Source organism: Cebus imitator, unplaced genomic scaffold (genome assembly GCF_001604975.1).
Source record: "Cebus imitator isolate Cc_AM_T3 unplaced genomic scaffold, Cebus_imitator-1.0 Scaffold460, whole genome shotgun sequence".
In the NCBI taxonomy this organism is placed as follows: Eukaryota; Metazoa; Chordata; class Mammalia; order Primates; family Cebidae; genus Cebus; species Cebus imitator.
The window spans coordinates 886,761-896,951 of NW_016107775.1; the positions used below are offsets into that span (position 1 = coordinate 886,761).

General features: G+C 40.5%; 2 protein-coding genes across 4 annotated transcripts in view; both read right to left on the bottom strand.

Annotated features, from left to right (window-relative positions):
- The window catches only part of BAG2 (BAG cochaperone 2), a 12,446-nt gene extending 7,691 nt beyond the window's left edge, over positions 1-4,755 (bottom strand). Inside the window, exon 1 of the mRNA XM_017512017.2 lies at positions 4,272-4,755. Coding sequence (XP_017367506.1) covers positions 4,272-4,384 — 113 coding nt within the window. The 5' untranslated portion in view covers positions 4,385-4,755. The remainder of the gene's footprint in view (positions 1-4,271) is intronic.
- Positions 4,756-7,482: 2,727 nt separating this feature from the next.
- Positions 7,483-10,191, bottom strand: part of ZNF451 (zinc finger protein 451) — an 83,137-nt gene continuing 80,428 nt past the window's right edge. For all 3 annotated transcript variants that reach the window (XM_017512009.2, XM_017512010.2, XM_017512013.2), the window contains one exon: positions 7,483-8,595. In XM_017512009.2, the coding sequence (XP_017367498.1) occupies positions 8,549-8,595 (47 nt within the window). In that variant the 3' untranslated portion in view covers positions 7,483-8,548. The remainder of the gene's footprint in view (positions 8,596-10,191) is intronic.

Consider the following 10,191-nt stretch of genomic DNA (forward strand, 5'->3'; position numbering starts at 1 on the left):
TCCTGTATCAAAAGAATGCCATAATGATCACTTTTAGGCAATGTAAAATTCTGAAGGTTTTTCCTAATCATCACCAAAATATTAAATTACATTTACCGTGTCAAGTAAAATATTACATTACAAAATATTACAAGTGTCAAGACACTTTGGTGTAAAGAAGGGACTAGTGTTTTTAGTGCGAAGAGCCACTCTTCATTAGTATGTCCTTAGGCAAGCCACTTCCATCCTTATGGACCTCACTTCCCTCATTTCTAGGAGAGAGTATGTGCCTTCCACCTACCCTCAAAGGGTTTTTAAAGCTTCAAATAACAATGTATATGCAAAACGTTCTTTTAAATTACAGGCTATTCTACAATATTATCTATGATGCCATCTTGTTTTGTGACTCCTGGGACACTGGCACACCCTAACATGAAACTTTAAAGCCAGACAAATGATCCTTATCACCCCCGACCCCAGCTCTTCACTACTAGGTGCAGGTTAAGCCACAGCAAATGGCTGACAGGAAGGCGGAAGGACCTGCGATGTGGTAAGTTGTAGGAAATAACGTGGACACCCAATCTCCCAGTCCTGTCATTTTTCCCTCTGCCAGTCTCCAAAACCCACCCCACAAACATCTTCATTACCATCTTGAGCTTTCTAGGAGTTACACAATGCCTAGCACATAGTGCGTGTTCAATAGCCACTGAATTAAAGGCCGATTTAAACTGAATTTTTATCTCTTTCAGGAAACTCATATATTCATCCATATATCATTCCTACATTTTGAAATGTGACATACTTAACTTTAAGAAAATTCAGGCATTAAGTATTAGAGCCTGGAAAGCCAGGCTTCCTGGGTTCAGATTTGGAGTTTACTACTCTCTAGTTGTGTGACTTTGGACAAGTCATTTAAGCTGCTAAGCCTCAATTTCTCTATCTGTAGAATGGTGATAATAGTAACTTCCACAAAGTCATGGGGCCTGGCATAAAATATGTGTTCATTAAATGAATAAACATTAGCTTGTGTTTTAAAAAAAACTCTCACACTGTGTTTTTCTTCTGCTCTCACACCGTAACAACATAGAAGACTACTGTGAGCAAGTATGTGGGGATTTTCCCCACCAACAAGCAATGGACACCACCTAAATATCCTCCAACTCAGCTCCGACACTATATACCTGGAGACAGTGTCAGACCCCACAGGTTGAAAGCTCAGTCCCCAAGACCCTACCCCCACCCCCAAAAGTCACAAGTCTAGGCCTCCAGAACTTCTGACCCACTGGCTTCAAATTGGGGTTCCCATGTCCCCTCTTTAGGTTTAACTTGCTGGAGCAGCTCACAGAATTCAGGGAAACACTTACTTACATTTACTGGTTTATTATAAAGGGTAATACAAAGGCTATGGATGAAAAGATGTATAAGGTGAAGTCCAGGGGAAGGGGCACAAAGCTTCCATACCATCCCTGGGCACACCACCTTCTAGGAGCTTCCATATGTCCAGCTATCTGGACGCTCTCCAAACCACGTCCTTTTGGGTTCTTATGGAGGCTTGCTTCATTAAATAAGCATGAATGACAACCATGTAGAAATGTGACTGGACAAAAAGGGTATGCTCTCACACTAACAGACCAAATGGGGAAACCTAGCAAGGCCTGTCTATTCAGATTCTTCTTGGCCTCTCACTGCTCAACTCCTTCCTCCAGGTCATGGCGCAGGACTCTCTCTGGAATGAGGGTCTTTTGACCCACAATCAGACAAGGCAGGTGAAAGAAGGTCAGAGAGAGATTCTTTTCCCTGAGGCCTAAAGCACCCCAACATTATAACATAAGACGATAACAAGGGTTATGGGAGTTATTAGCCAGGACCTGTCACAGCGTTTTATATAAATTACAATAATTGTTTTAAAGTACCAATAAGTAAGATGGTTTGAGCCAATGAGGAATGCAAAACTCAGACTCTATTGAGAATTGATCATAAAAACGGAGAAAAGGGAATCACCTTTAGAAGAAATACAGAAGACAAAATGCAGTCCAAAAACGAAAAAAGGCTAGTGTTTGTAGGTCAGTTCATACTCCAGGTTACAAAACATTTGGCATAATCCTGTTTTGAGTTTCATAGGGAAGAAATTTCTTATTCAATTGACAGGACCAATGTGGTTAGGGAACGTTAAGTGCACATAGCTAAGTACAAACTGTAAAGTTTTATTCTACCCAGTTACACTACTTTATTACTCAACATACAAACTATTAGAGCAAAATTACATATGAGTTTCCTATTTTCTTTTAAAAATTGACCTTGTATTCATGATTCTTGTTTTTAATAGTGTAGTGTTCTGTGCCATTGCCCATCTGGTTTCAAAAAAACTTTAATAGGATCAGTATTAACATTTTTTCTCTACTTTTGCTTACTTTTAGAAATCCTTCCTTTTCAGCCAGTATTACTTTTTAAAAAAGAAAAAAAGCCTACAAAAGTATAGAATTACTAAAAAAAGTCCTTGAAATGAACAGTTAGCCACATATTAATCAGACTTTTCTCAAGTCAAATATTAAGCAAGTTGTAATTTAATCACTGATGTTCAGTAATCAGAATTCATTTTACATTAATCAAACATTGGAATATAATAAACCTCAAAACCTGAGGCTTTCTTTTAAAGAGGAGCACTTCAGAGTGCTTTTGTACCTACCACACGTGAGGCATTTCAAGTTGGAGGACAATGACTCAGCTTGAATGCAGGCAGGGTGGAGTAGCATCCTGCCTGTTCCTTTAGGAAAAAAATCTTTTCTTTCTAAGGAAGAGCCAGAGTGAAGTGGTTAAGAACATGCCCTTAACATTCTGAAGATATGGAGAAGTGTGCGTTACTTGTTACGTGGCTCCCTAAGAAGAAACTATCAGCTGAAGGGACTTCAAATAACTGAGGCCACTAATTTCTGCTTCTGCTCTACTTTTCCTGGGAGTAGAATGGGTCAGGTTTGCTAGTACATAGAAAATCCATGAGGAAGCATTACTTGTCTCTTCCACTTGCCTCATTCTGAGTGGAACCCCAGAACCCGGAGTAGGGATGAGGTTTCTCTGCTGCCATCCATGAAATTATTTTAAGTGGAGAATCTCTCACTCTCTGGCTCTTTTCTCCCAATAGTAACAATAACAGTGCCTCACTTGTTAAGAGATACCGTGGTTATTGAAGTATTTTCTCGGCAAACGGACACTTCATGCTTGGGTATACTAACGGAGGGAGATAAAGACACACATGCAGTGTTTCCTCAACTTTTGGCTCATATGCCTCTGCTCATGCACAACCTAGAGAAAACGAGGGAACCAACTCTTGTGTAGTTTCAGGGAATTGCAGGTGCCTAACACGATTTTCTTTTAACTACACCTGTTGACAAAAGTTTCACAGGAACTTGAGACAAACGTTCAACAGGAAGTAGATAAAACTTTTCAATACACCGTTAAAGTCCTTCCAAAAATCTATTAACATTAAACTGTTTGGAAATTCTACGCACGTCTACTCCTATATTACCTAATAAAATCTTAAGCAAGAAAAGGAGAAAACTATCTTTTCATGCTTTCAGGCCAGTGACTATCACTTAATCTTCCATGCAGGGAGGTGCCCAATACGGAGAAACGAACGGAACGGAGCGGCTGAATCTCGCCCGCGAGGTTAGGGGAGACGGGGGAGGCGGCAACGTCTTCACTGAACTAAGTACCCAGTAACCTACCGCCCACCCCTCACCCTTCTCTAATCTGCTCTCAATGGATCGCGGGATTGGTTTTGTTTTTTTCCATTTTTGCTCCTTAGTGCTCTGAAGCAGGGAAACTTAATTTCACGTGGAGGGCCACTGTAAACTGCTGCCTCCCTTAAAAACGCATAACGGGAAAACAGTAAGTTAAAAACATTTGGGGCCACACAGAAGGTTCTAGAAGTTCTGCAGACCCCGGCTGCCACAGTCCTTAATCGCATGGAATCTCACCGTGACTTTTATATCCCCTGATTTTTTTCCCCGCTCTCCAACACCCAGGTAAGTCAATCAAAGTGTGGCCACCGATAACGCCCTCACAGGTTTAGCTTAAATCGAATGCGTTTTCTCTCGGACTAGGGGAGAAAATCCGAGAAACAAAACTGCACCACGTTCATCCACCACAAATCTCAACAAGCAACTTCTGCGGCCGCCGCCTCACTGTGCCCCAGACCCCGGCCCGCCACACATGGCCTCAGTCCGCGAACCGCCCGCACGGCGAGCGGGACGCCCGAGACCGCCCGCCGGTCAGCCCGGCAGCCCGCCGCTCACCTGAGCTCCAGCTGGTCCAGGCTCTCCAACAGGCGGCTGGAGCGGTCGGCCATGGAGGAGGAGCGGCAAAAGCGCCCCTCGTTGGCTTTAGCGTTAATCTTCGCTTGAGCCATCTAAGACTGTGACGCGGGGCAGCCGAGAGGTCACCGGCCCCTCCGGCGGCGGCGAATGGAGCGCTCCTCGGGCTGCAGGCGCTGCCGTCACTACGCGGGCGCCCGCCCTCCCTCTGACGCCCGCGGGGGCAACCCGAGAGGACTCGCCAATACCGCCGCTGCCGCGTGGCCAAACAAGGGCAGGCGCGGCGCCCGCGGGGCTCAGGGATGCCGGGCCTGGGAGGAAGCAGCCGCGGCCGGAGGAAGAGGTGCGCGGGTCACAGAGGCTCGGGCCTGGGGAGCGCAAGCCTCTGAGGCGCCAGGAGGGGCGCGCGCAGACACGGAGCGCCTAGTGTGGTCTGCCGCTTGACTCGTCAGCTCCTCAGACCCAGAAACTACCCGAAGCCCGCGCGGACCCACAGACCACCCCCAGCTCCGCCCCGCGAGGCCCCGCCTCTCCGCGCAGACTAAAAGTAACCAACTGCCCCCACGCGAAGGTTCCTATCGGTCGATGGGCTGTGGGTGTATTGCTCAGTGACGGGTTCGTTTAGTTTCTCCCAGCATCCATAATTCAAAGCAAGAACAACGACATTGAGTCCTGTGATATGGGGAGAAAACGGCCTTCTGTAAAACAGAAGGCAGTAAGTACAGCTTCTAGGCAGCCTACACTCACCTGACCTTCTTGTTACACTCTTTCCTGAGATGAGAGTAATGAAAGCACCTACAGCAACTGAAGCTTTGAAGTAAAAAAGAAAAAGCTATTCCATCTTTCCTTGTCTAGCTAGATGTGGGAAGCAAGGTGAATATACTTCATTTTTACCATTCTAATTTTCTTTTGAATTTGAGACTAGGTCTCAAATTCACGACTTACTGCAGCCCTGACCTCCTGAGTTCAAGCGGTCCACTCACCTCAGCCTCCCAAAATGCTGGGATTACACACCCGGCTTAATGAAGGGGTTTTCAATTTTTTGCTATTAAAATTATGCCTGTTAAGTGAGCCGAGATCTTGCCAACTGCTGCACACCAGCCTGGGTAACAGAGAGAGACCTTGTCTCAAAAAATAATAATGGTAATACTTCTAAGTGAAATAATTGGTATTAAGAAGTCTTCAACTTTTAAAAATCTTGTTAACAAAAAGATGCAGTAGGCCTCTAGGTTAGGCATGAGCTGTCGTCGGTAAAAGATGGAGTAGAGCTGAGAGTATAAAGATTGGACTGCTTAAAAAGTGAGGCTGATAGCTCTATGCCTCTCATTGCAAGGATGAAAATGTACAGGGCACAGAAAATGATAGATAATAATAGGTTAAAGTTGAACCACCACCTTTAATCAGAGATCAAAGCAGTTTAAATACTTGAACAGAGCTGAAGCCCTAAAGGCTGGATCCCAATTCCCTCTGAACTCATTCTAAATCCTAATTAACTACTGGGGTAGGGGATTATTTGACCTTATTAAAAGTGCTCTGTCACGACACAAACGAAATCAAAACACATCTTGTGAGTGGTCTGAAAGCCTATCAAGTGACTTTGGAATCATCCTGAACTCTCTCATATCCTACCTAGATCCAGCCTGTTAGTAAATCCCATCAATTTTTCCTTCAGAATATACCTAGATTCTTCCCAATTATACCCCACCATTCTGGTTCAAGCTACCTGGTAAGATTGCACTTGGAGTACTACAATAACTTCCTCTCTGGTCTCCCTGCTTCTACTCTTGTCTCTCATGTACATATTATCTGACTGCAGCAATTACAGCAATCCTAAATAAGGGATATCATACCATTTATTCTCAGAAACCCTCAATGGCTCCTCACCTCAGAGTAAAAGCCAAGGTCATTAGAAAAACCTCAAGGAGTTCATTTTGTATTACTCTCCTAGCTCATCCTGCTTCAGCCATACTGGCCTTCCTGCTTTTCCTTGAATGTACTAAGCTCCTGTCTGCACCTTCCCCTCTTCCACCTGGAACTCTCTTCCCTATATGTATTTTCATCTTCACTCCCTCCCTTCTTCAGGTCTTTGCTTAAGTTTACTTATCAGTGAGATCTTTCCTCATCACCCTATTAAAAATAGCAAGCCTCCCCTCAACTCCCTGTCCCTGCACTATGTATTCCCTTCCCTTCTTTATTTTCCTTTGGTACACGTATTGCCATCAGATACGCAGTTTCATTTACTTGCTTACTAACATTGTACAACCCCTCCTTCTCCACCAGTGTGTGCTCCACAGAGGGGTAAGGGCTTTGTTTTGCTTACCGGTATATTCCAAGTTCTTAGAACAACTGCTGGCACATGGTGGGTACTCAATAAATATTTTGTGATTGAATGAATTAATAAGTGAATGATGTAATGAAAAGATAAGCATCTTTGTCAATCTTAGAAGCATTTACTTTTGATGATAATTCGTATAATTTTCTCTAATGTTACACAGAGACTACATCTCCTTGTGTCTAAATTAAGGTCAAAGTATGAATTTTAAGATGATTTTTAATTATTTAACAAGTAGAAATACAATCAGTGACAATTATCAATTAAAACATTAAACAACCCAGTTACCTTTTCTTAAGAGTCATGATGAAATATCCCTTTCCTGTCATATCAAAAGCCATAATTATTCTCTACCACACACACTACAAAAGCTTCTTAATAGAGCATCAGTGTCCATCAAACCTCTATATACAATCTCTGGCAACAAGGTGCTGTTTCCTCTTGCCCTGTCCCAAATCTGCTTAACCACTCATCTTTCTGGGATGCCCCTTTTGCTCCTCAGTATTGTGAGCTTCTGCAGATGTGTTTAAGGTCCAGCTCCGTGACTACCTCCTAGAGCCTTGCTTGACCACTTAAACATACAAATTAAAAAGCACAATGTGGTCATTTTGGAAAGATCATTGAAAAATTCTGAAGCAACAATGTCTATTTTTTTTAAAAAATGCAAGCAGGGAGAAACAGAAGTGACATATTAAGAAATTAAAAACACAAATTGTGTACTGAAGACTGTAAGAATAAAAAATTCAATTTCACACTAAAATATACAGTGTTACAGAGAAGGAACAAAACTCTAGCCATGGTATCTTTTTGTCTTAAATATAAAGAAAAGCTTTATATTTATAGAAATGTTTTTAAGTTTGGTAAATAATTACTGCTCAAAATTCTTAGAGATAAGACATTTCTGGTCAAATAACATGAAGCATATACATAAAGATAATATGACAAGCCCTTCTTAGTCTTCTACTTATGTAGTATTTTTTATTACTCACAATGGGGCCTCAATATTTAAAAATTAAATATGTAACACCAAATGAAGGAAACTGAGAATTCAGTGAATAACTAAACTGAAGATACTCCATATGAAATAAAAATTTTAAATAGTTAAGGAAGATTATTCCTGAGCAGGCTTTCAACATTATTTCTTGAAGAATATTATCTTTACACAAATATATAAAAAAGGACAAATATTATGAAAAATAATTTTATGCGAATATCTGACACCATTCCGTTTAAACAGGAGCTCATACAAGTCACATAAAAGTCTAAGCAGGTAAAAGGAATGGAAATTGTTTCATTTAAATTATTTCTTAAAAATTAAGGTTTATTTTTTATTTTAGCAATGTGCTGCTCTAATCAAAGCAATAATATACATCTGCATGGCACCCACAAAGAACACTGCTGATAAAATTTTAAATGTTTCTATGATAGTTTTCCTTACCCTCTTCTAATAAAGATCTCAAAGGTATTATATAATAGTTCCACATGAGAAGGAGAATTTATGGAAAACTTGACCTATATCATCTTTTTAACTATCATTTTCAATCCTAAAAAAATAAACTAGAATCATTTGTATAGCACAAATAAAAAGAACCAATGCTATTTGGGAAACAGCTATCAAGAGCTTTCCTTTTTTTAAATCCTTTAACTCTAAATATGTAAATTCAAAGTTAACTGGGAAACTGTTATACCTATATTAGAATACATGATTTATATTTGCATGAACATGTATTCTATTCCTTCTGTACATTTTTGCACATTTAGCACAAAAATACAAAACAAAGATCAGATTTTGAACACATGAAAGCAAAAACATGTTTTCAAATACATTTGTAATAGTGGATTTCTGGTCTCCTTTAGAAAACAAACTCAAGAATTCATTATCTGAGTCTCTTCAAGGCCACTTGATGTTGTGTGGTAATATCTTTAATTACATTTCCTCAAGACTTCTTCTAATAGCTTCTTCTAATTCCACATCTGCATTAAAAAACATAGAATTTTAACACTTAGGGCAGAAAACTACTCAACATGTGCTTTATTTATATAAGTTTCATCAACTGTATTCATCTTTTCAAGAAGGAAAGTAAAATCGAAATGGAAAAACACAGGATAACTTGGCAGTTTCTCTACTAAAATATTGAGTACTTTGAAATATGAAAATCTAGATATGATCTTGAACTTTACACATGAACTTAGTGTGCTAAGGAACTTGCAAGTTAATTCCACATTTAATGTACAAAGTCAACAAACTTTGAGAATCACTGACAGGTAATTGCTTGTTTCAACATTAAAAAAAAAAAATCTCTATCACTTATTTCCTAAAAGACTTGAGGTGATACATATAAGACTTTAAACTGAAACAGACAGGCAACTCTATGAAATGGCAAAATGTCACAGGCCATTAAAAATTTAGTTTGATTTTTAATTATACCTCAATAAAGCTGGGGAAAAATTAGCTTTAAACATCCTAGCATCTAAGTTAAATAGTGAAATTCAGAGCCACATAAATGTCATCGGAGAAGCATATAATATATGCTGTATTAAGACGTATGTAAACTCATTTGCAAATATTAATTAAATGCTTATTATATACTAGGAACAGCAATGTAATAGTGAACAAGACAGACATTATTGGGTTCACAATAGTTGGGTTCCATCTCCTCCCTGGGAATGATGTTAAATTCAGGAGGGTGAAATTTGGTGTCAATTGCTTGGCTTTCATTAGCTTCTCACACCAGATTTATCTCATCCATCTCATCCCATCTGGTCCACAGTTGCTCAGAGGCTACTTGGCTACAGGCAACAGTGATCTCTCTAAGATGCAACTGCATACTCCTGAGTGGGGGCACAAGTGTTACGCTGTAATTTAAAGTGCTACATGCTAGCATGAACTATCAAGTTAAACTATCAAGTTAAAGCTACACTCTAGGATGAGTTAAGTTTCCTTATCCCTTTTAATTCACCCTAAGATGAATTAAAAGGGATAAGGAAATGCAAAGAAAAGCCAAGACACTCTTACCAAAGAAAAACAAGGGGACCAGACTTGTCTAAGATATGAACACTTACTATAAAGTTACAGTAATTAATAATGTGGTACTAGTGCAAGAATAAATAGACCAAAGGAACAGCACAGTTAAGAAACAGGCCCATGCATATATGGACACTGGATTTATAACAAAGGTAGCACTGCAGAATGATAGGGAAAGGTCTTATTAATAAATGGTATTAGGTTAACTGATAGACCATATGGAAAAAAACATATAATTTTACCTTTGAGGGAATACACAAAAATAAGTTTCATATATATATAGATAGATATGCCAGGCGCGGTGGCTCAAGCCTGTAATCCCAGCACTTTGGGAGGCCGAGGCGGGTGGATCACGAGGTCAAGAGATCGAGACCATCCTGGTCAACATGGTGAAACTCCGTCTCTACTAAAACTACAAAAAATTAGCTGGGCGTGGTGGCGTGTGCCTGTAGTCCCAGCTACTCAGGAGGCTGAGGCAGGAGAATTGCTTGAACCCAGGAGGCGGAGGTTGCGGTGAGCCGAGATCGTGCCATTGCACTCCAGCC